The sequence below is a fragment of the Aptenodytes forsteri genome, unplaced genomic scaffold (genome assembly GCF_000699145.1).
Source record: "Aptenodytes forsteri isolate BGI_AS27 unplaced genomic scaffold, ASM69914v1 Scaffold54, whole genome shotgun sequence".
Lineage (NCBI taxonomy): Eukaryota > Metazoa > Chordata > Aves > Sphenisciformes > Spheniscidae > Aptenodytes > Aptenodytes forsteri.
This window is the reverse complement of record NW_008796044.1, coordinates 11,461,651-11,487,190: the sequence shown is the minus strand read 5'-3', so window position 1 is coordinate 11,487,190 and position 25,540 is coordinate 11,461,651. Positions and strand designations below refer to the sequence as shown.

The window sequence follows — 25,540 nt, the reverse complement described above, 5'->3', positions numbered from 1 at the left end:
CCCATGACCTGGCCACATGCCTGCAGGTGCTTCTCTTCATTCCTGACTTGTTCCCAAAGTGGCCCTGGTGTCTGACGGCGCCCAGGAGAGGCATCCCTGCCTCACGAGGAAGGTGGTGGAGGAGAAGCATCTCTGGTGCTCTGCAGTGTTACTTGTTTGGGCTCTGGCAGGGTCTGCAGAGATCCCTTGGTGACGGACGGTGAGACTGATAGCCAGGGGGGCACTGGGGAGAAACGGGGGCTCGGATGGGGCTTCTGAACCTCACGTGTCCTTGACACACGAGCTGGAGTTAAACCGTGATTGGAAAGGGGCAGCTGGGGGCACTGGGGAGAAACGGGGGCTCGGATGGGGCTTCTGAACCTCACGTGTCCTTGACACACGAGCTGGAGTTAAACCGTGATTGGAAAGCCGGGCAGCTGGGCGGGGGCGGCGGAAATGTGCTGCGTGTCCTTCCCGCCGGGCACTGGTGCAGCGGGAGGGGCTGTGTAAGCCTGGGGGGGCGGCGCACATGTGGGAGCCCGGTGCTGTTCCCTGCCCAGGTATGGGGGTGCAGCCCCAGAGGCTCGGGGGGTGGTGGGAGGAAGCAGAGTCCATCCCGAGCACACTGCTGAGCACGTTTTTCCAGCTGAACGGCAGCATGTGCTGCGCTCCTGCAGAGTGACTCTGCAGTCTGCAGGGCATGGCTGCGCGCTGGAAGGGATCCGCCAGCAAGAGGGAGGGCGCAGGGGGCTGCTTATCTCTTCTCCTTTCCTCGTGGTCATTTGACTTTTTTGAGTCGCCTGCCGGATGCATGTGTGGAGGGAACAGAGGGTTTTCAGGGTTAGATAAGTTAGGTTTTAAGAACTCTGAAATACTGAGAAAAGAGGTGAGTTTTTCCTGACTAAATATGTGGGGAAACAAGTATGAAATTGGAAAAGCCAAAAAAATGAGGAAAGGGTAGAGTTCTGTTGATGGGAAAGTAAGAGAAAAGGTGTGTGGGGAGATTGGTGTCTTACCTGCCTGGTAACTCAGAGGTGCTGTCAGAAGGTGGGTATGTTGCTGAATACTTAGCACTGTCTCTAAGCAGATTATTTATAATATATATTCAGCCTTCACACTAAATTCACTCTGCTTTTTTTTTCTTTATAACTGTGCTTTTGAAAGCTTCTGGTCAGTGGTGCAAATGAGTAATTATTAATTTACCAAATGTTAGTTACCAAACTATCTGGTTTGTGCACTTACAGATGGTGAAGCTAGTGATGGAATGAAATAGTGAGAACTTATGGTTAGTAAGCAATACTCAAATGTTTAATAAGCCAATGTTCACTTTGAACTACAGGAAATTAATTTCCTCAGATTCTCCAAGGTCAGATCTTCCATTTTTCGTATTAAATGTTGCAGAAGAAGCACTGAGTTTATTCCTGCAAGACGCTTAGGATTCTCACTACGATAACTTTATACCTTTACTGTAGCCCTTCCAAATAGTCACAAAGTCAGCACAGATCAGGAGCAATGTCCGTTTATGTCAGCTCTCCCAACCTCATGGAACAAGCCTACTGAAAATAAAGACTTGACCATAATAACAAATAGCAATGCTTTTGGCCTCATCTAGCACAAAAAGAGAGATTTAAAGGAGTGACTGAAGCACTTTGCCCTACCTGTGTACCTCCAGACGGGCTCACATTGGCAAGTCAGCTACAAGGCTGAGCAAGGGGGGCAAGTAAAGGGAAAAACAGAACAAAGAATTAAGTGTAAAGAGTGACACCAGTATGCATGATGCTGAGAAGTTATGTGACTGTAGCAGCAGGTATTGAAATGTGGAGAAATGCATCCCAAAAATGTTGTTGGGGTGTTTTACTGTGACTGAAACAGAAGTGATAGGATGTTTGTGAATGAGATCTCACCCAACAAGACAGAAAAGCGAATCACAGAGGTGTCTCCACTGTGTGCTCAGATGACAAAGCATGAGACTTTGCTGGCTGTAATCATACTAAATTTCACTTCCCAACTCCCAGCTAAACCTTGAGAGCTCAGGGGAATACCTAATATGATCTAACGCATCTTCTGAGTGCTCAGAAATCCTCTGCCACTGCAGAGGGTCTTGCACTGAGCTAAACAAAAAGGGGAGTGATTTCTTTTGGCTTCCCAGTCTCAGGTGAACTCTTCTAGCTCCCCTTTTTTTTAATCGGAGAACGACATGTGACATTTGCATGCTGTGCAGGGAGGAATTTGCTGTAAGTGACCCATGTTTTTAAAATGTAAAATTAAACCTGTAAGTACAACTGTGAAGATGATTCGGAAGAGACGTGGCAGATTACAGGCAGACAACCCTCTTAACTTCAGTTAGAGCTGAAATCTGAGTTGATCTAATTAACAGCAGAGAAGTGGAAGCAGGAAGGGATGGAGTTTGGAGGGTGATTGGAAAAGCTGTGTGTTTGATTAAAACCAACCAGATAGCCTGGACCGGAGGGGGGGAACGTCTCAGACTGTGAGTCTGATGATTTCTAATTCTGTTAATAGATTTAATTATGTTGTCTTCACTGTGCTGCCTTGTGTATCCTACAGACCCCCTGCTCAGCCTTCTGCCCGTAGCCCTAAGGTAGAGAGAGCCTTGCAATTTTCAGTTCCTGGGGTTTTCACAGGGATTTATGGCATCCATGCCTGATGTTACAGGGCATACCCATGATTCTGGTGCTTTTGAGGAGGTAGGGGGATCCTCCTTCATGGAGAGGCTGGATTTCTGGCTACAGTAACGGATTCTCCTCTGTAGGGAGAGGATCTGTGTTGCCCACTGCTTATTGAGCTGTCCTTAAGCAAAGCTTCGCTGTGGTGTCTGAGACTGCCTGCCCTTGATGTGCATGCAGAAAAGCATGTTGCAGTGCAGTGTTCGATAACCCTGTCCAAGGGAAACACCATCCTATATCGGTTTCCACAGCATGGGATCCAATTGGCTTCTGGGCTGCACCAAAATTGTTTCTGTATTTCAACAAGAGTCTCTGAGACACGTTAATTTTGCTTGATCATGCCTGAAACTTTACTGCCTGTTCAATATCCAGTAGCTTAAAGAACAATTTGGGGAGGGTGACTGTGATCATTGGGCCCAGACTCACGTAGGGTTGGTCTCTTGGAAGGCTGGAGACTTCTAGCGGTGTCACTTCAGGCTTACTGGTGATTAAAGGATGTGAGGCAGAGAGCTGGGTCACCAGCTGCTTCACGGGAACAGTAATCAAGCACCTCTAAGGTGCCTTGTACTTTCTCTGCAGCTTTTTGTCGGGTACATGAATAGGAGTGTTAGGGCTCATGCTTGGAGCAGCAGCGCTTTGCTGCTTCTCCGTTTTGGAGATGGGGGAGAAGGGGTTAATGGGAGAGAACACCCAGTGTTTGTTCTCTCCAGTGCAAGCACTGATAAGTGGATGGGAGAAAAAACAGCCGTGACCTTACAGTTATTCCTTGCGTGCCTGCGCATATGTGAGTGTTGGATTCGCAGGACTGTCTGTTTGGAGAGCTCTCATTTTTTCTGGTCAGGCTGACCAGATGCATTCCCCAGAATCCCATTGGCATCTCTGGTGCTTGGAGAAGAGACCTGGACCCTCCTCCAAACGGATCTCTGAAAGGTGCTCTTGCTGGGCACAGTGCCGGTCCCACTGGTGACCCTGTGTTCAGCCAGAGTCACAGCCCTGTGCTCGGTCAGCTCTGCTCCCCTTCTGTCCGGAAGAGACTGAACGTCAGCATTAAGGTACTAATTTAGTTTAGTGTGTAGTGTGAAGTTAAAGCTAGGGAGCTGTCTCAGACAGATAATGCTCTGATTTTGGAGTAGGTGATTTTTTTCCAGGGGTGTTCCTCTTGCAACTCGGTGATGCTGGAAGTCTTCATCCCTTTTCAAGTACATGAAGTTAGCAGGGGCACCCAGCTAAGCTTCGCCAAAACCACAGTCATTTATACACTGAAATCTTATTTCAAGCATTTGTTTCCATGTGGTTTGTGGGAAATCAATGTCAGAGCTCACACTGGGTGCAGCTCTTCAGCCAGTGTAGGTGATGGGGGTGTCTGGGAAGGAACCAAGCCTCTTCTCTGGATGGAGAGCAGAAAACCACTTACCGGGGTCTGGTGGTCTGGATACCCTTGCAGAGAAATGGATTTGGGAGCTGATAAATGCTTCTGTAGCTTTTTATCTTTTTCTTGCACAGACCTTAGTTGTGTCTTAAGACCTAACCAACATCAGGTTAGGGTTGATTCATCTGTCTCAAGCTTCAGCTTCTCTTTGAGGGGGTAAAGATACTTCTTATTACAGTAGCCAAGTGTTGTTAAGAGGCATGGGAGGTGTTTGCCTGGACCTGGCAGCTGGGGAGAGTTGGGAAGATCTGGGTGGCTGAGAGCTGGACCCTCCCCAAGCCTGCTTGGCAGGTAACAAAGGAGGGGAGCAGGAAGCAAGCAAGATCTCAGGAGGGACTTGATTGGCCATGCTAATCTTTGGGTTTGGGGTTTCTTGCTTTGCTACTTTTTCCTAGCAGATCTCGCCCCCTTCTCCGCTGAGTGTTGCTTTGAAGAGGTGTGTAACTGTCTTGGGAACCTGTGCAGGCACTGCCTTGGCCTCTGAGGGGGAGCCAGGTGATAGAGATTTGAGCTGAAATGTTGCCTGGGGACGGAGAAGGGGTTCAAGCAGCACTGGTCTCTTTGCAGCAGACGCTGGACTATGTAATTTGGACCTTTTCCCTGCCTGTGCTGTTTGCACTGGGAGGATTGCCGTCATAGCCAGAGGAGCAGAACTGAATCGTCCCCGCCAGGCGGCAGGTCAGGTTAGGAGGAGAGATCCCCAGTGATCCTGCTGTCCGCCAGCATTTGCCTTCCCCGTCCCTCTCTGGGCAGCTAGCACAGCCCTGCAGCTTTTCAGCCGTCGAACCGAATTCTGGTCATGTCTCTGCTGCCGAGTCCCCACGCGACCTTGGCGAGGTCATTTTTTTTTGCTGTTGTCCGAGTCTCTTGTCTGCAAAATGTGGAGGATGATTTAGTTACAACTTCATGGGTCGAAAGCCAGAACAAATCAGCTGGTGTCTTCCCACAGCAGTGGCAGTGTGGATGAACCCAGTGTCCTGCTGGGAGCAGCCAAGGAGCATACTACCATGTATGCTTGCACCTGTGCGTGCAGAGGAGCAGCCCTTGCTCAGCACACTGGTGCGGTGGTACCAGTCAGCAGAAAGCGCACTGAGGTCTTTTTTTCCCCCAGTTTGGAGAGTAGAAGGGTAGTTGCAGGTGGGGGGACCAGTGGGGTGCAGGGAGCTGGTTCTTGCTGGCAGTCTGTCTGTGGCCGTCCTGCCCCTCTTGGCAGTTACAGCTGCGGGTTCCTGTAATAACGAGTCAGCGTTTCTCTTGTGTCAGGGCTAATGAGCTGGTCTTTAGCCACTGCCTGCCAGGAAGAAGCAGTGTCTGGTGGAAAAGGGGTGCTGCTGGCAGGGGGGCTGGGGACAGGCAGTGGGTGGTGGAGGTCCCTTCCCAGCCGTAGCTCCTGAGCAGGGAGAAGGCAGGCTTCCTGTGAGGGCATTTGGGTTCAGCACTGAAGCGTGGCTGGTGGAGGAGCCCAGTTGGCAGCGTGCTTCTGCAGTGAGCGGGGGGAGCAGCAGAGGGAAGATGTGGGCTCATAAATGGGGTAGCCTTTCTGGACCTGTCCCAGATACCTGAATAGCAGTGGTGGCCAGATAGCCACTGGGGAGGGTGTGTGTGTGTGTGGATGCATCAGCTTTTCTCTTTAAATGCCCCATTTTAGCATACGGTCTCCTCCTGCATATAAAAATACCATCAGACAAAAATTGGGATTCTGTATCCACCCCGCAGCACCACCTAAAATAAGGATGACTGTCCTCAATTTAGTTATGTCTCCTGGGCTTTTTGTGCAGCAGCTCTGGGTGTTGGTGTTCAGAGCAAGCACCTCTGTACCGTGTCTGCACCCTCGTGTGACAGTCCTGAAAAGGATGCTCTGCACCCGTCCGACATCCCGCCCGCTGCAACACGCACCCTTGACCTCCTCCTGTTCACTCCTTCCTCCGCTCCCCTTTGCTGATAACAGGGAGATTAGTGAACCGTGTTTTCTGCTGAGATGTTATAGGCTGTATGGATAACGTACAGAACTGAGGCGGATGGTAAAGGGCTTGGGAAGTACCTGGCTTGGCAGAGACCAGTGCTACAATGAAGAGGTCACCTGTTCCCTGTGGTGGTTATAATCCTTCTCTTTAGACACCAAGTCTTTCTGGTTTTGGGCCCATGCTGAGAAACAAAGTGTGTCTGCATGTGGGAAGGGGAAGGAAATGTGAGACCACAGGGCCCAAATTTCATGGGTCTTCCTTGCTTGCATCGCGATATTGTTACTTCTTGCTCCTTCCCATTTGGCTGCCTGGGGGATATTTTGTATCGGCCCAGCAGGCCAGGCTGGATTCGGCTGGGAAGTGTGGTGCAGGCAGGGGCAGAGCTGCCTGGCTCCCACGTGGGGAGTGCCCACTGCTGGGCAGGGGGACGGTCGGGTGGTGGAGAGCTGCTGCAGAGCATCGTCCTCTGCAGCACCTGGCCTGCGTCAGGATACCTGGCATCGGGGTGCCTTGGGGGGAAGCAGGTGGGAAAGTGGTGTGTGTGGTGGGAGGAATCGGTGGGGCTGGTTTGCTGGCTTTGGCTTTCTGTGTTGGGACTTTGCTTGAGCAAAATCCCAGCCTGGTCTCTTTGCCTGGGTCCTTCATGTTTGATTTTTAACCTTGGGAGCACTGGGAAGGGAGCTGACCAGGACAGGCAGCCTCAGTCCTGCAGTGTGCTAGACGGGCTCCTTGGAGAGCAGCCCTAGGGGTTTATCTTTGCCCTGCCAGCCACACGTGTTTCTGCCTCCTTCCCCACCATGGCTTTCTTGGGAAAAGAAAGTGCTGCCTGATTTAGACTTCTCTTGGGCACCTCAGGTGCTGCCCTTAATTGGCAGGCTAATTTCTAATCTTGTGCTTGCAAGGGAAGAAGGCATCCCAAAGGGTCGTTGTGCCTGGTGGTCCCTGACCAGCCCTGCCTCATATGTGTCCTCCCAGCAACACTATTTTTCAGAAGAGCAAGTCCTGCAGACTGATTGCTCTGTGCTGGTTCTCGGCAGTGGGGAAAGCTGCCTGCAAGCCCAGCACTCTGTGTCTCTGCTCTGGAGAGCTTGGAGTCAAATCTGCATTAATTGTAGGTGTGAGGAGTTGGACAAGCTCAGTCTCTCCCAGACAAGAGGGCTGAGGACTGGAGGCAAGTGTCCTTCTTCAACAGGAGTTGCACTGGCAAACCTCTCGAGGTGAACGTGAGCAATAGCTGCCCCTGGTCATCATGCGTGGTCCTTGCTTTCTACTGACCTAAGCAACTGAGGAACTTCCACTGCTTTTTCTAGCAAAGGTGGTGGCAAATCTGCTGTTGAGTTGTTGTGGTTTCTAGAAGGCGGTAGCCTGGACCTCTTGTGGATGGCTGGTTGTGCAGATGGCTGGCCAGGCTGCGGCATGAATTTGATGAAGAGCTGGTTGGACAGCCTAGCAGGAATGCAAACTGAAGAACTGCACCTGGCAGGGGTATAGCAAGGGGAATGGTTGCCAAGGCCTGTAGTTCTTGACTGGCACAAAGGAATTCCTTTTCTCAGCCATTGTAGTAGCAGTATTACTCATTAATTTTGGTTTTTGGTAATAGCTGGTACAGCTAGCTGATCCAAACAGGTGGGATACACATTAACCAGTGCTTCTACCTTGTTCCTCTGCAGAGAAGCAGTCTGGGAGTTGCCCAAGTAGGAAAATGCAGAAATTGTCTCTTGTTTGGGACCTGTTAGATCAAGCACAGGGTGTTTCTACTCACTGTTGTAGGAGCCTGACCTCGTCAGCAACCGTCACAGAAATACAAGATGTTTAGATGTGCCTGGGTGATGTGCTGGTGGAGGGTTGCAGTAGAACATGCAGTCTGCAAAGGATCCAGACTGGTGCTTGGAGGCTTTTCTGAATGTGTTGGCTTTTCCCTGAGATCATGCCTTCAGCATGGCCACAGACCATAACCCTGAGTAACGGTGGAGGGAGTTTTGATATTGTTTCCCCACCACCACTTGCTTCTGCTGCTCTTACGTGGGATGAAAGCATAAGCATCCCTGCCTGAGGATGCCTTGAACCCGGTGCACTGTTAAAGGTAGATAAATAGGAGCTCTTTGGTAGAGGCGTGTTTTTGCTGTTTCTGCATTGGTTGAGCCCAGGCCAGAGAGCATTGCCCTGTCCAAGGGGTAGTCCTTGCTGCGACTCTTGTGACTTTACAGCTGAATGTGTGTTTTGGGCAGCTGATAAGCAGGAGCCAGGGGCCTGCCCCTGTCCTAGGAGGACCTGGGCTTGTTGGCAGCCTCCTTTACCCCTCTTCCAAGTTTCTTGAAGAAAACAGAGTATTGCTCTCTAAAAACTGCTGTTTTCATAGCTTCTTGGGGAGCCTTTATCAACAGGGTTTCTCCACGCATGCTGTCCTGCGTGCTCCTCAAAAGAATGAATCTTTAATCTGATCCTTCCCAGCTACTTCAGTGAACATCTTCCTCCCAACAATAAATAGGGTCCATCAGGAGAAGGACCTGTACCTCTAACTTGAAAGAGCTTGGGGGTGGGAAGGTTGAGTAATCTGTTTCAGCGTCTGAAACCCTCCAGACTCCAGCAACTCTGCGCAGTGGGCTGTGCTTGCTGGCAGAGCCACCTGAGGTGGGAAGGGGAAGGTGTTCCCCCGGGGTGATGCGTGATGTGCCAAGGCACCGGGCCTCCATTCGGGTGATGGGTGTGTGCTTCTGCTTGCCCGTTCTCTGGTATAGGTGCTGTGTTGGAGCCAGGCACAGCTGTTGATGTCCCTTGTGGCTGCGAAAACCAAGAACCATCAGGAAAATGCTCATTTTGCTTTGGCTGCCACCTGCGCTCCCCGGCCAGTTACCATGTTAGATGTTCTCTGTGCAGGTTCCATTTGATAATGCTGGCCAGGGGGAGCATGGGGGTGCCACTGATGAGCTCATTGTCTAGAGCCTTGTACATCTCACTAGCTTTTTATTCCTCACCGCTGTCTGTTAGAAGCCAATGTAGAAGGTTAGTTATGAGAGCAATACATTCAGGTAAACACGGTCTCCTTCAAAATCTTTCTCACAACAAGTGGTTGAATTGAGGTGGGTTCCAAGCTGGATTGATGTTTAACTTGGGATACTAAGAAAATACTTCCTCTGTTTAGCTAAAGCAAACAAATCAAGAGAGGAGGGACCTTTTAAATATGATTCGCACTCCAGCTGCAACCAATACTGATTTTTTTTTTTTGCTTTTTCTTTTACAGATATATTTCCAACTGACGGCCAGTCTGGTATGTATTAATTAAAAATGGAGTTCTTCAAATCTCCCTCTCCCATGCCTTCCCTGCACTTCTCTTTCTGCAGAGACAGCCCTAACTAGATTTAGAAGACTATATGCAACAGATATTAATTAAAAAAAAAAAACCACCAAAAAAACAAAACTAACAAATAGAAACACAACCAAAACACCCAAAAACCCAGAACAAAAACCTTCCCCCCAAAAAAAAACAAACAAAAAAAGCTCCTCTTAATATTTGGCCATTCCTGTATGGCAGTAACATGTTTTATGCTTTCATGTAGTGATGACTACAACTGCTGGAAGGTTACTTGCCTCCCATACGTTGTAGGGTGGCAAAATTGTGTGTCTGGGGTAAAAGAGTTTGGGTACTTGTAGGTTTTGATCATCACATAACTGAAAACATTGGTGTCTCAAGATGCAAATGTAGCTCAGAATTGCTGCTGTTAGTCTGTATGTTAGCTGTATATAGCTTGATGTGTCCATGAACCTGAAGATGTATGTTTGAATGTGCAATACTTTGAAAAGATGCAGACTTCCTCCTTGGCTTTTTACTCTGTGTGTTGCTGCTGAGTATCGCTGTTAACAGCAACAGAGATACACACTGTGTTGCCATCAGTGCAAGACTAATGAAAACTTCCTGGCCCCAGTAGTGCATGCAGCCTTGCCAGGAGAGACCCTACAGAAAAGGATTGGGCTCCTAGGGAGACTCGGGAGGGAGGGGAGGCTACTCTGGGTGGGGGTCCCAAATCAGAAAGGGGATGTAGTTTTTAAAAGCAGGTATCGATGATCTCAATTCTTGCCTTTCCCAAACTGCCGGGAGCTCTTCATCCAGGTTGATGTTGTTGAAGTGCCAAGACTGAGGGAAAGGTTTGTGTTTTACCCAGTGATACCAAGACCAGTCACTAAGATCCTGTTGTCTCAGAGCTGTAGTGCCTTGTGGAGATGTCCCGTAGCAAAGGCACTGGGAAGGGGGGTCAGTGCCTAGCCTGGCCTTGTGCAACCTTGGACACGTCGCTATGTCTACCTCCTACCTGCATCTTTGGCTTTGCATGGGATCACTTTTCCCCAGTTCATGCAATAGCGTGGTGATAAATAGCTGCTGATTGAGGAGGCATTGCGTGATCAGGATTTGGAAGTATGGAAATCGGCTCCATTGTCTTAAAGCTGATTTCAGTAAAAATAACTCGCTGGTTTTGAGTGGTCTGGTGTAACATTGGAGAAAGTGTAATTTGACTTCATGAACTGAACAGACAGCTGGAAGTCGTGTGTATGTATGTGTTTCAAGAGCTCTAGCCAGCTAATGAGGCCATGGTATATAACTAGATCCACTAGAGCGTTGCAAAAGATACCTCTATAGGTGTTAGAGAAGTAACCCAAGTAGTAACCCAACCCATTTGTAAGTCTTTCATAATTTTCTTGCTTTCAGAACATGTGTGAGAGTGAAATATTAAGACTGGTTTTCAAGGAGCAAAGGTATATTCCCATGTGTTGAGTTCATAAGAGGCTTTTCTCCACCCTGCTGAAGATCTGCCTTTGGGTGTTGGGTTTTGTCTGCCTGTGCTGCAGACTCAGAGATGTCCTTTGGTTGGCACAACTCAATCCTCTGCTCTCCAGCTGGTTGGGGACCTTCGCAGCTGCCTCCAGGGTGGGGCATGAATGTGTGTCTGCAGCAGATGATAGCGTTTCAGTAAGTGCATGTTACATGTCAATAGTGTGGCTGAAAACATTACCTACAGAGCTTGGGGTTTTTCTACAATTTTATTTTTTTAAGGAGATAAGTGAAAGCTTAAACAGGATTCCTCTTAATGGTAGCTGCACAGGACACTGCACAATCCTTTCTCATGCCTTCTCCAGAAGAGCCTTAAAGCTGGTGCTATGCTTTTCTTTCCTGTGCACAAAGCTTATCTGGAAGCCCTGATATCTCAAAACACAGTGAATGCAGCAGGCGAAGGCAGGGCAGCACCGCTGGTGGGGGGCAGCAGGCTTGCCTGGAGCATACCTGCTTCTAGCATCAGAGTTGTGCACTCCTGAGGCTGTTGGGTTTGAATTCCTCACCTCCCTTTCATTGCTGAGGTTGTTTAACAAGTTAATTTGCTCAAGTCTGCTACTGCAAATCACTAGAACTTCCATATCTATGTCAGTGCCTATTTTTTAAGGTTAATCTTGTAAGGCCAGGTGGGTCTGTATGGCTGGTTTCCCCTCTTGGTGAGAAGTCCGTTCTTCCACCCGAGAAAGCAGTTAGCATAGTGACAGAGGATGCTGAGTTGTGGTAACAGTTGGGACTTGAATGGATGGGGAGCCTGAGCCAAAAATCAGCCATTTTATAGGTACAGGAGCTGTAGTGTGCTCCAAAGCATGTTCCTGCTTGTTAGCGTATGGATGCTAGGGGCGTTCTGCCCTCAGCCTGGTGTCACGTGCAAGCACTATGGAGGTGGAGAGGCAGCAGTGTTTGCGTCCCGGTTACCTAACAGCGTTTGGAAATAAAGCTGTTCTCGGAGAGAGGCGATTGACTTTCCTTCTAACACAGCAGTTCCTTGGTCCTCTCCTCTCCCACATCCAGCGACTAGGATTTGGCAGCTGTAGGGTGCTTTTCAGAAGAAGCCACTTCAAACCTTGTGATCTGGAGTTCAGGTGGAAAGTGGAGAGATTTCAACACCCTTGAGAGATGCGGTGCTGGGCTTGGCGGTGTGGCGGCAGAGCAGAGAGATGGACTCTCATACTGCCCACTTCTGCTGTTAGAGGAAGGCTGTGAGGGCACATCTCCACCCGGACCTCTGTGGACATGTTGGCTGTGAACATCTAAACCCTCTGTGAGGCTGCTGATGCTGTCCACATCCCAGGACTTGTTGCCGCATGGGGTGGTGAAGTTCGCTGCCTGCTATTTAAGGAAATACTTTTGCTTGCTTTAAACAGATCTTCTGCTAGCTTCGTGTGCTGTTCCTGGTTCCAGTTGGTAAGGAGGTGCCCTCCTGGCGTGGTACACCCCAGCCAGTCGTCCCCAGTGGTGGAGGATCCCAGCCTTTTTAGTCTTGCCTCTTAAGGGGCTGCCTTCTGGGCGATTTAATTGCTTTTCTCTGTGCATCTGCAACACTGCTGTGCCCTTGTTGAAATGCGGAGACCAGAGCTGACTGCAGGGTGCAGTTGTGGATGCGCTGGTGTTCAACACAGCTGCAAGTGATGCTCTGTCTTGGTCTTGCTACTCCTGACTTATAATCTCCTGCTGCACCCTGAGCTGATCATTTTGGAGAATTGTCAGTGGTGGCTGAGATATCTTTCTTGAGTTATAAACACCACTTCGAATTAAACGCTGTGAAGTTTTCCTTAAAGAGATGCGGGTGATGCTCCCACTGCAAGGAAGCTGTTGTTAATCCTTTATAAAGAAAAGGAGGGGATATAGATCTTTAAATTAGGAGAGAAAGTGCTGTGTTGCACCCTTTTGTAGCTGGGTATTCCCGACTCCTTTGGGAAGGCTCACTCTGATGAGGGTGTTTACTCTTTTATGCTGTGTATTGAGACAGGGGAGGCAGCCACCTGTAGCACTGGAATTACCTGGGTTAGAAAGAGTGGTTTATGCAGCAGGATCCACGTGATTGTGCACCCAGGAAGGAAGTTGGCAGCATTTGTTATATCAAAATTATATCAAGAAAAATCTTGAATTTCACTGCGTCTGGCTTAAGGTGGGGGGCATAAGTGAGATGTTGTTTCTTGTGCTTGGAGAGCATGCCCTGAAATCAGGTTGGCTGAGGTACGGTAATCCTTACGTAGCAAAAAAGGAGCCTTTCTGCCTGCTGTCAAAGATTGCAAGGATATTTGGCTGCCTTGTTGTTGTCACAGTTTTAATGCTCTGGATTCGCTTATGGGAGGAAGCCCCCATACCCGTGCTTAGTTTAATCCAGGTGGTTATGGGACTGTAGGATTTCTTCAGCTCATTTCTGGAGGCACCCTGCCTAGTGGGTGACCTTGGTCTGGCTTCCCTAAATTCCTGGGAATGTTTACTGCACCCGGTCCTACCACCAAACCGCTATTGCTTTCCCCCACCCCAAGAGATGGGGCTGATTTCTGCCTGGAGGTGGCTTTGTCTTCCTTGGCCTCACAAGATGAGCTGCTGCTCAGTCTCCTTTTGTTATACGCAGTCGGGGAGCCAGGTTTGCAGCTGACCTGGTGCAGGCTTCGAGGGTGAGGTCTAGCGGTCACTTTGCAAGTGGCCACTGCACAGGGGACGTGCTGGTCCTGCAGAAATCCCTCTGCAGAAGTAGCCAAAGTCGGGTACAGGAATCACAGCAGGGAGGAACCAAGAATGATGTTATTTAAATTACTTCACAGTCTCCTTTCTAGAAACACAGTCTCTGGCTCTCTTCTTTGAGATGGTAGGTTTTCCAGAGGCATGTTTTGTGCAGTTTGCACCTTTGCCTTATATGACCCCTCGCCTCCACTGGCACGGGCAATGGAAGAGACACAGTGCGAACGCGTGGGGCTGGAGGGTCTCGCGGCAGGCGCTTGGCTCTCAATTCGTATCTCTTCATTGTTAAATATTTACAGTGAGATGTACCAGATGCTTCCCAGGAAGGATTTTGTCAGCTTCCAAGTCCCCAGATGCAGCTGCAGAAGAGGCTGATGGCCATTAAAGGGATCGCATCAGTGTGATGCCCTGGGCTCGGCAGCGACACGATGACCTCTTCTCACTCGTGCTACAGGCACTGCTGGTTGTGCTGTCTCATCGGCTGCAGCAGGATGCGGGCAGAGAGCACTCCTCTGCTGATGACAGGAGATTAATGATGTCTGGTCCTCAGGCTTTTTTTTTTTCCCCTCTCCTTTGAAGCTCTTCCACTGCGGTGGGAGGGGGAGCGGGTGATGCTCTTGGCTTTTGTTGCCGCACACCTTTTTTTCTGGCCCCTTCTTTCAGTGGTGGTGGCATGCATGTGTGACCGCCGCACGGCTGCCTTTGCTCCCTCTCCGTTCTCAGCATGGCCGTGTCTGTTTCATTCGCCCAGCTGCCCTGTGGAGAGAGACGGGTGGGCTGATCCAGGTGAGGCAAACTCCCGTCGCCAGCTCTGAGCATTGCCAGCCCTGGGCGTGCAGAGGCCGACAGCTGGAGCATCGCTGCTGAACGCTGCTCCCCTGCACTGGTCACACTGGTCAGGTTTCCAGTGTGCCTCCCGTTTTAAAGATAAGGTCCAGGACCTTGGGCTAGGCCCTGTTTGTTGCTCTTCGTGCTTATCAGCTTTCACCGCTGACAAGGTGACCTGCTGCGCAGCGCTGAGGATGGGGAGGGAAGGTCTCCCTGGCCCAAGCTGCGCACTGGTCTGGCCCCTCCAGGACAGCCTGTGCATGTGCATGCACACCGGGCTTGCTCCCGTGCTGGGTGTCCCCGTCTTGGTGTTACAACTCCTGGCTGGATGAGGGACTTCCCAGGTACCATGGAGGTAGGATCTCCAGAGATGGCAGGTCAGCTCCTCCCAAGGGGGGGCCAGGGAGGGGCGGGCTCACTAGGTCATCGTTTTTCCAACTAAATATAGTTGCCCATGCTTTCATAAGGCCAGGATTTTTGCATCACGTGACTGTCTTATCCCTCCTGGCCGGCAGTCGGTCAGAGTAGGGGATCGGTCAGAGTAGGGGATCGTGTTCCTGAATGGGTAATAATTAACTGTTAACTAGCTTTTCATTAGAGCCTGGTAGAACAGGCAGAGTGGTGCAGCAGAGGTAAGCAGGAGCGGAGGAAACTGCTCCTGGTCCCTCCTGGAGGCTGGACACCCCCCTTTAATTTGCAAATCAGTTGCCCCCAAAGGTGAGTGGGTTGGGTTTTTTTTTTTTGCTGTGTTTTATAAGGAGTCGCGAGTCCTGCCATGCCTTGTGTGTCTGTCCTTGCTCTCCTGTAGTTCCTGCTCATGTCTCCCCTCCCTCTCCCCCACCCCTGAATTTTTAGGTCATGAACTATCAGCTGGTCTCTGAGCTGGCTTGGAGGAGAGCCTGAACCTCCAGCTCCTCCACGATTTGGCCTGCCTGCATGGACCTGGGCCCCTGCAGCCTTGCCTCGGGTGCCTTCCTCTCCCAGCGCCGAGGTGTCCTTGCTGTGTCTCGCTGCCCTGAGCGGCAGCTGGATCAACTTGTGCCTTTTCTCAGGGCCCCCAGCCTGCCTGTGACGGACTGACGCAGTGTTTGCCTGGGAGCGCCGCTGGCTTTTCCAGCCCCTCTCCCTGAACTGCTTAACCCAATGGAGAGTGTTTGCAGGTGTTCTCGGAGGCTTTTCTCTCTTCCATGATGGCAGAGGAATTGCTGGCTAAATGCTGTGCCAGCTGGAGGCTTGTCTGCACCAGACAAGCTGGGTCAGGCGCTGGTGCCGGAGGAGCGTCTCCCACAGGGGTGGTGGGGTGATGGGTGCCTTTCTCCTTGCTCAGGGAGAGCAGGGTGGCTCAGCAACTGTGGGGGCCTGAGCCGGCCCAACTCCCTGGTTTTGACAGTTTCTGGAGTCCAGTCAGCTGGGTGACCTTGGCTGTGTCCCCAGTGTGATGCTTCCTGGGGTATGGGAACCACCGGCTTTCCCAGCAGAGACCCCTTAGTTTAGGGCTTGGTCTTCCTTAAAAAACTGGGGGGGGTTCCTGTGCCGTCTTGTTCTGCTTGAGCCTGGCATCTTGGGGATCAGTGCAGTGCATGAGCATGGATCATGTGTCAAAAGTTTTCCTAGAAATCCTCTTTGGGGAAGAGTGTTGCTTGAAAAGACGGTGGAAAGATGTCACTTGCCCTTGAGAGAGTTCATTTGCTACCTTTAATAGTAGCCATCTGTGCCAGGAAGAATCCACCGTGCTGTTGTTGTTAATGTTAGAAATGTCCGTCGGCGTTTCTTAACCCGCTCCTTCCAGAGTGTAGCTTGGCCACAAGTTGAAGGGTTTTTGTCTTGGACTGGAAGGCTACAGGGAGGAGCGTAAGTCCAGACCCTTCCTGCCCCTCATCTGCCCTGGAAATAAAAGTCAGACCCTGCAGACAACTTGTGTGTACAGAGCTTGTAACAGTTACATGCATTTAAAAAGCAATACTGTTCATCAGCTCCCTGTGACCAGGGCTGTGTTACATCTGGTGCCCCTGCTTGCTCTGAAGGTCTCTGTGCAGGTCTGCGCTGCCTGTAGGGTGCTGTCAGCAGAGAGGCAGGCTCTGCAAGTGTCTTGAGCTGCTTTACCTCCCCCTGCTTCAGGGCTGTCTTGGGAGTATCAGCTGAGGGATGTGAGGGCTTGCAGAGCTGGGAATATAACTTAGGTGCCCACACTCCCAGCCTGTGACAGTGCTGCCCTGGCATGCTATATTGAACCTGCCTCTACCCCTGGCCTTTCTCCCTGCTCTTTTCCAGGGCAAACTCCTGAGCTCTCAGAGCCTGCGTAGGACACCCGGTGGGAGTGTTCTCATGCTCTCTGTGGAGCTGTCAGATGCCCTTTTTGAAGTTATTTTTAGCAAGTGATCTCTGCAGTAGTTGCAGAGCTTACATTGCAGAGAAGCGTAGGCAGCTCCCTGCTTCCTTTACTGTTACAGTAGGGCTTGTGAGGTGGAGCTGTCTGCTGAGGAGCTGCAGAAAATTGCTTGGAAGGCTTTGAGCCATGGTGCCTGCAGCTTGTCTCTTGCCCCTGCTGAACAGGCTTCCCACATGCTTTACAAGCCTGAATCCCGCTCAGCCATGCAGCTTAAGGATCCGGTCTTCTGCTTGGTCCTGACCTTACCCATTCTACAGCAGTTTTTCTTGCGCATGTAAGAAACTTCTGATATTGCAGAGGTGTTGCAAATATTCCTCTACCTTTGTAGACAAGGCCAGGTGCTGTGCTGCCAACTGGAGCCGCAAGACTGTGCTACAAGCGGTGGGGCCAACTGTGGTTCTCCACAGTCCTCAGGTGCGGGTGGGAGCCCCTGTTGTGGAGACACAGACTCCTTTATGCTGGAAGATGTCCTTGTGATAGTGTCTCATTTAAAGCTGTTGGAGAACTCCATCCCAGTGCTCCCTTGATTTTCCCCCCTCCATGCATGCACCTCCAGCTACAACTGTGATTTGGTGGGAGGTGGAGCCGTGAAACATTGCAAACCTAGAGGAGGTGCAGTCTGTATGCCCAGTTTGTCCTGACTCTTGCTGGTTTTGTGTACCTTATGATGTCTTCAGCAAAACGTGAGCATGCCAAGCAGTCAGTGCTATAAATCCCAGGCTTTTCTGCTTGTGCATGGAGGTGCGGAGGCAAGCGTTTCCCATCTCAGTCAGGCATTAGCTCTGACGCATGGCTGAGGCCGGTGCTGGGAGCAGCTCCTTGGAGGCAGGGAGAGGTGGAAGCTGCTACTTGGTCTCTGGGGGAGTCTGCACCTCTCTCTGTACAGAAGGGTGCTACCAAATCACTCCCTGGGGAGACCAAGGTCCCCTCTGCTCCACTGTGCTGAGCATTCCTGTCTGCCTGTGCTTCCCAGCCCCGTTACAGTAAGGATGTGTTGCCCATCACTGCTGTCCCGCTGATGAAGAAACGAGTGCAGCAACCCTGGGTGGTGGGCAGAAAGTGTTTGCCTGTCCCTCAGGGCTTTCTTTGCCTGTAACTTCAGGGGGGCTCTCTGTGGGACGGGCTCTCAACAAGAAAAACCTTCAGCACTGTCTGCAGCTGGCAGGTTGCTGGTGGGAGGGGGAAGGCTGTTGTCTGTTTGGGTCGCATCTGGCCTGCAGGTCTGATCCTGCAAACATCTCTGGAGAAGGCATGGTGTTGGTGGGCACAAAGCTTACCAGCTGTGTCCTCTGATGGCTTGTTCAGGCTCAAACTCCAAGTTGTGGAGTTTGAGTGCATGGGCAGTGAGGGGTGCCATGGGAGAGCTGCCAAATCAATGTCTTGCCCCTGCTGCTGTGTGGATCAGGCCGCCCTGGGAGAGAGCTTGCTTGAGACCTGGAGGAAGGACAGAGACAGAGTTGGTGCCCTGAGTTTCCCACATTGGCAAGGTGGGGACACAACTTCATATATTTGTTCTCTGTTGGCTCCTTATGTCTCCTTTGGGACCAGCAAGGGGATTCTTGCCAGGACCCCACTGTGGCTGCAGGCTTGGCTGTGGCTGTCTGTCTGCTGGGTCCCTCTTTCTTATGGGAATTGCCTTGCAGGTCAGTGCTGTCCCACCACGTCTGTCCTGTGCATCGTACCCCAGGAGGGACTCTTTTGCCCTCCTGTAAAGATTCTAGCTAGCTACCTCTGGGGGAAATGGCTAATCCCTGGGCTGATTTTCAGTGCCTGGACAATGAGTGTGTATGTACAAATAGTGTGAGCCGAGTAGTAGTCCTCTTAGGTGTAAGCTGTCTAATGGTTTCTATCTTTACTCTTCTCAGAAGTTGTCATACCTGGGTGTCCTTTGGTTTCTCAGGAGGTTAATGCAATACCTTTTTCCTTGCCATGTCATTTTGACGGGGGGCACTGTTCCCCCTCTCACTTGCAACCTGCCCAGACCCCCAGCCTGCTCAGGGCTCAGCTTGCCCTTGCCCAAGCTGCACTTGCTCTTCCTCACCTGGAGACCTTGAAGAAGCATTGCTGGTGCGGCTGCCCCCTAGCACTGGGTGTGGGCTGTGGTCCTCACGTGCGCCAGGACCATCCTATGGAGTCTGGGGAGGAGGGAGGATCATTTGGAGGCTGTCGAGTGGTGAAGTGGATCCTGTTGGACCGCTGGCGCATGGCTGGCTGTCCTGCATGGCGCCCTCAGGCTCCTGCAAGGGCTCCGGGGAAGCTGGGGATACCAGTTCGGCTCTTCCAGCCCCAGCAGAACCTGTGACACAGAGCATGTGCCCCTGCCTGAGCCTCTCCAGCGCAAAGTCCAGACTCTTGGCTTCAAAAACCGCCTTCAGCAGTTTCTCCTAGGTGCCAGGCTGTGGGCTGGAGCAGCTTGGGGGCAGGCCGGCTCCTTTCTGTTGACTTGGCTGCCAGGGAAGGAGGGGTCTGCTGTGTCAGGGATGGAGCGCATGCCAGAGCTGAGGACTCTGCGTTCCTGCTGGGAGCCTGGGCTGCCCTCTGAGGCTGTCCCAGCTGGTGCTGGGGTGCTCTGAGCCCTCGTCCATATGGCATGTGAGTGGTACACCAGGAGCAGGCACTACAGCTTTCTTGCTAGAGGTGCAGGTATTTCTGCTGTATAACACCAGGCCTCTGCCTAGCCCTGCAGATTTATTCCACCTCTTCTTTTGCCTTCTCTAAAAATCCATTACAAGCTGCATTGGATGTAAGAAAAGGTAACCAGGCCATCAGGTGTTGGGTTTGATTTCCCCAGGTAAGGTAGTAAATATGTCTCCTAGGCTGAGCACAGTGGTCCTACAGCACGTGTCCCTCTTGGGGGGACACATTTAGCTGTGGAGCTGCTGTTGCCCTGGCTGTCTGGTCCTTGTGCAAAGGCTCTTATCTTTCCAGGTACGAGGTGTTTGCTCACCTGGACGCCCCCATGAGCTTCCCGCCCCTTGAGGGCTGCTGTGCTGCAGCCAGCCGTGGGCTGGAAGGAAAGCACAAGGTGTCTGCACAGCCTTGCCCATCTTGGTGCTCGCCAGGCATATCGGGGAGCAAGCGTCAAAAGCTAGTGAATGCTTTGGCTGTGCCTTGGCCGTGGGAGGGGTTTGCAATACTGGCATCGGGGCCACGATGCTCCCACCTGTGCCTTGTCCCCTTGTTTGTTAAGAAATAACCTCCTCTTAGTTGGGCAACCCCATGGGCAAATGATCTGGTTCTGGCTGAAGGCAGCGGATCAAAACTCGAGACCTGCTTTTCTGTTCCTGGCTGTGCCAGTATCTGCTCTGTGGCCGCAGGCAAAGCTTGCTCCTTCCTTCCCTGCCCACTGTCCCTTTGCCAGTCTCAGCACTAAAGCCCCAGCTCCCACTGCAGCTGTTCTGTCTGTCCCCTCACACAGAGGGGCCCTGGTAGTTTGGGTTTTTTTTGGGGGGACGGGACATGGGGGGACGGACGGTGGTCAGGTGATGCTAGTGCAACTGAAAATTACTTACTGCCACCACATAAATGCAAAATTTTATGAATTTCACAAATGCAAAATTCACGGTTTGTGAAATGCCGTGAGGTCTGAGACATCTGTCAGCAGCTTTTAAGGGCTTGTCTATCAACCAGGGCAGTATCTAGTATCCTGCTGTAGCACTGCTTGTCCTGAGCTCCTGTGGGGGGGTGGGCGGCACCATGCACTTGCTCCCCGTTTCCCAGGTTCATGCAGTGATGAAGGGCAGCGGGGTTTGGCAGGGTGTCTTTTCAGCTGTGCACCACAAGATGTGTTGCTGTCCTTAGAGGAAGGTTTCCTTCTGAAGCCTGAGCACCTGGATTAGTTTAAATGTGTGTTGGGTGGGTTGGGTTTGGTTTTTTTTAAACACTTGTGTTTGCTAGAGTCTCTACAAAGGAACATAAAGAGCAGTTTTGGGTTTGATGTCCAGGAGCCTGACTACAGAATTGCTGATGGGTTGGAGCTGGGGCCCTTGGTTATGCTGGCATGCCCTGGAGGGTGCCAGGCATGCACAGCTTCTGCTCGCCATGGCTCTTGGCTCTGCACGTGGTGTGTCTGTGTATCCGCCAGCACAGTCACACCCCCTTGGTCTCCTGCCTTGGTCTGGGCAGTCCCCACTGTGACTTGCAGATCTCAACTCTGTCCACGCTGGCGAGAGCCACCTGCAGCTCCTGCTCCTTTCTTGGTCTGAGCAGTCTCCACCATGACTTGCAGATCTTGACTCCATCCACACCGGTGAGAGCTGCCTGCAGCCCCCACTGTGGCGCTGGCCTGGCTGCACTCCCTGGAGCAGCCTCCCTGCCAGGCTGCAGCTTTGCTTTGCTTTGTGTTTTGTCTTCCCCAGCGCTCTGCAAATGCTAATTAGTCTTCTCAGCACCTCAGCTAGATAAGGGATCCCTGTTCCTATCTTGCAGATAAGGAAAGCAGCAGAACTTGTTTCAAACAGTCTCCTCCCTCCCCCACAAAGATGATGGAGTCCGTGGCACCCACCGCTGCAGCCTGTGTCCCTGCGTCCCCTTTCACTAGGGGTTGTGAGGGGGCCTCTCTTTGACTGGTCCCCAAAAAAGCACAAGAACATCTATGGCTGTGAGGCTCCTGAGCTGAAGCAGCTGGAGGAAAGGGCTGGATGCCATTGCCGTGAGCCCCAGGGCTGCAGTGCGGTGGGAGCAGGCACCCCGGGTGAGTTGCTCACAGTGAGAGAGGGAGCCCTGCTCTCCCCCAGCCAGAGAGATCGGTGCCTAATCAGGCTGCAGAGCAAGTTCGGTTATTTTTTTTTCTGCAGTGCCAGGCATGTCAGTGCTGTCAGAACAGGCAGGGGTGCTCTGTACCTGTGGAAAACCGGGCTGGCCGCAGGTTTGTGCTGTAGCAGCTGGTGCCTTTTGAAGCTATATTTGGTTGGTGACATCTGTGGGCGTTGAGTGGAGGACTTTAGGGGCTGTTTTGAAAGCACTTGCTCTTCCTACGCTAGCAGGAAAGTTTAAAAGCCTTGTGGCGAGCTTTGTGCCGTGGAACCGGGATTCTCAATGAGGCACATGTGGAATACGTGAGGAACATGTGGGACTGCCACTGCTCGTGGGGGGAGCCACTGCAGGTGGGCTGGGGAGGTCCTGGGGGGAAAGGGGAGGATTTGGGGATCCAGCTGAGAGCTTGGGCTCTCCCAGGGGGGAAATCCCCATGCAGAAGCCTTAGGGAAGGGAACCGAGGAAGGGGAGTGCATGTTGCTCCGTCGTGCCATGTCTGACTCTGCCTTATTGACACTTCAAAGCCTCCAGCTCTGAGCAAGGCTGGGCCAGCAGGATGAATCACAGGTTTTGAGGCTAGGAAGGGGACTGGTTTTGATCATCTAGGCAAAGTTATCCTGCCTTACGCAGGAGATCAAAGCCAGCTTTGAGTGGAGCTGGGTAGGCTATTCAGGGTGTTTCCCGGGGCGTCTCCAGATAGCCTCTGCCGTTCTTCAGGGCTCTTCTCTTCACCTCCCTCCCACCCTTGCCCCCAACTCTGGTCTGGGGTGTGCTTTTCTTTGAAACAAAGCCAGCGGAGTCAGCAGAAATGCTCGCTTCTGCTGGTCGTGTGGCACCTGGCACGGGCTGCCCCTCAAGGCGGGGGCCGGCAGGCTCTCCTGTCCCTGCAGAGCACCGCTGTCATGGAGGAGACCCTTGTACCTGGTCCTCACGGGGCTGGTTTGTGTTAGGCAGCGGCATGGTGCTTTGTTGGACTCTGTGTGCCCTGCGTGAGCCTGCTCCTGATCGGAGACCTTGCAGCCAAACCTGGGAGGGAAAAAACAAGTCGAATTTCTTTTTCTGCTTGTAAGGAGGTGGTGTGTGAGCAGGAGCCAAGACAGGTCATGGTGGGGCTGAGGTCTTGACTTGCTGTAAGTCTTGTGTGAGGTCCACGGTGGTGTGAACCCCAACAGTTGTGCCCTACCTTAAAACACCCCGAGGCACTCAAGTGTCTAAATACTTTTGGCTGTAGCAGGGTTTAGGCACTTCCCAGATCTGGCTCCTCCTCTCTGCACGTTCCCTCTTGTGAACTTGCCGCTCCGTGCTGGGATGCACTGGAGATCAAAGCACGAGATGAGCAGTGCCCATGTGCTGCAGGCTTGCGCGCCCCTCCATCAGAGCCCTCCTCTGCTCCTTGGGGAGGGTGGCCACATTGGCACAGTGATGGGCCTTGCCTGTTCAAGGGCATGTTTGTTTTGCTGTGCGTAACAGCAGATCAAGTTCTGCATGGTGCTTTACAGAGTGAGCTGAACTCCTCGCCACCCCTCCTCCCTGGCTGGCAAGGCCAAGCGGGGAGGGCTGAGCTAAGTCAGGGAGTGTCTTCCTGCAGTGGGACGGGGTTAAAGGTCCATTTCTTGGCCACCTGGATTGATCAGGGGTCTCCTGATCTTGATGGGGCTCTTCTGAGACCCAGATCAGAAGCTGGCTCTGTCTGTTCACCTTTTCCTCTTAGCCCTCCTTTTGCTGAAGGGGGAGCTGGCTTGCTTCCCACCTGCCTCCCTCCAGAGCTAACACTTCCACAACCCTCAGCTGTGTTTTAATAGTTTTGTTCTCCTCCTCTTGCAGAACATACAACTCCTGCAAAAGTGGTGAGGGCTGCCAACCCAAGACAGCGGAAAGGAAGTAAGGTAAGGCTGTGCCTGCCACCCCCCTCGCTGGCCTTCAGCTTCTGGTGCAGTTGTTCTCACTGTATGAGCATCTTGAGGGTCTGGTGAGCAGACTGTTTCCTTCGCAAGCCTGGTTGTGGAGGGGTTGATATGCTGGCCTGGCCGCTTCCGAGAATGTGGAGAAGAACATCCTGATTCTCCATCTCCTCTTCGGTGTTTTAGTGGTCTTGCATGCTGCCTGGACTGGTTTTCTGCCCAGCTAGGCTAGGGGAGACCTTCTCATCTCCCCTCTGGCAGGGAGGCACTTGGAGTGCAGTGCTGAATGTGGAAAGCCTCTCCCCCCACCCCAAGGACACCCCAAGTCCCTTGTGGGCTCAGCCAGTGCCCTGCTTTGCAGTGCAGACAGGGTGGTGGTGTGATAGAGCACTGTGTCTGCAGGTCTGTTCTTCCTTGTGCAGTCTGTTCTTTACTGGCACACGGAGAGCCAGGGTAATTGATTTCAAACAAAGACTCCTTTGGAGGAGCCAGGGCAATCTGTTCCAGGGGATCAACATGTGATGGAGGGACAGTTGCTTCTCAGGATGTTGCATGCAGCTGGGGCACAGCTAGGGACATGGGCTGTTGGTGTTGGCTCCCAGCAGCCAGTGAAGATGCATCTGAAAGTTGATATGACATTCCTTGTCTGCTCCATCTCAGGGAGAGGAGGGCCCTGGGGATGGAAGGTGCTCCTGTCTCTGTGAAACAGGCATGGCCTTGCACTGGAGGTGGTTTTCTCAGGAAACCTGCCTCCTGGGGAGAGGAGCATGGCACCTGAATGTAGAGACGTGATCTCATGGAGGACTCGGTGACTCCAAATTAATTTAGAAACAGTAACCCCACAGGGGCAAGGAGGAGTTTCTGTGCCCAGATAATCTTAAACTTAGTGCCCAGACATGATTCATTGTGTACCTGGGCAGCTGTTTGGGTCCTTTCCTCTCTGTCCTGCAGGTCCTCTCTGAAACCTGGAAGAGGTAGAAATGATGGTAGTGGCCAGGGCACTTACTCAGCAGAGAAGTGACTGGTGGTGCCCCATGTGGCCATGGGTTGTCTGGAACGAGGGAGCTCCCATCATCAGATACCTGCTTGAATTTTCCCACCGATTCTACTACGTGATCCCTTTGCTTTGTTGTTGCCAGCGCTTGGTCGCAGTTGGGCGCTTAAGTGAAGCTACGCCTGGCTGTAACCTGCCACTAGGTGGAGGCAGCTTCTTTAACGGGATGTGGTTGCCTAGGTGGATTTAGGATGCTGAAAGCTCTGTGCTTTCCCTGTCCAAGGGCCAGTGCCTGTGATGGGTGGCTTGGTGCCAAATGTTGCTGCTGGGGCAAAAAGTTTGATGGGAGCTGGGAGGCTGGTAGCTTACGGGGCAGCCGGTGGCAGCCTCATTATAATCCTGGATAGACATAAACTTGTCTGCAGTTATTTGGGATTTATTTGGGGGCCCTGCTTGGGTGGGGAGAGGGGCTGTGTGTATGCAGCTTGGGTGTCACCCCCAGACCTCTCGGGGACAGCTGTCCACAGGACAGCGGTGGGTGGTGGCTGTGACAGTGTGGCTGAAAGGGCTTCTGGCTGCTGATGCAGGGAGCAGCACCCGCAGCTTGTGCACTAATGAGACCTTTCTCTTTGGATACAAGGTTGGTGACTTCGGTGATGCCACAAACTGGCCAACACCTGGAGAAATAGCCCACAAGAGCGTCCAGGTGAGAACACACAATTCCTCTGGTGAGCAGGATAAGGCCCTTGCAGACCTCCCTGTCCCTCTGTGGTGCTGGGAGCGCTGGCTGAGCCAGGCCATTTGGGGTCCTGAGTGTCAGCACGGAGGCAGCCAGGAATAGCGTGCAGGGTGCAGGGGATTTCCTTTTAGGGCTGCCCTGCACATCGGGCTCCCTCCCTTGGTGCTATTCTGGGAGCCTGGAGCCCAGTCTAAACGCCTGGGCTGGGTGAAGCAGGTAGGGCAGCTCGCAGACCCGCTCTCCTCAGGGCTGCTCAGTGCAAGAAGGGGCCTGGGCAAAAGCCAAGACTTCCCCGGGAGAAACTGAAAACACACATGAGGACAGGCTAGTGTGTCCGAGGGGCATGGCCTTCCTTTCCTGCT

General features: G+C 52.1%; 1 protein-coding gene across 1 annotated transcript in view; it reads left to right on the top strand.

Moving 5' to 3' along the window:
* Positions 1-508: 508 nt before the first annotated feature.
* Positions 509-25,540, top strand: part of LARP1 (La ribonucleoprotein domain family member 1) — a 35,852-nt gene continuing 10,820 nt past the window's right edge. Inside the window, exons 1-4 of the mRNA XM_019473793.1 lie at positions 509-539; positions 9,298-9,324; positions 23,369-23,430; positions 25,080-25,145. Coding sequence (XP_019329338.1) covers positions 509-539; positions 9,298-9,324; positions 23,369-23,430; positions 25,080-25,145 — 186 coding nt within the window. The remainder of the gene's footprint in view (positions 540-9,297; positions 9,325-23,368; positions 23,431-25,079; positions 25,146-25,540) is intronic.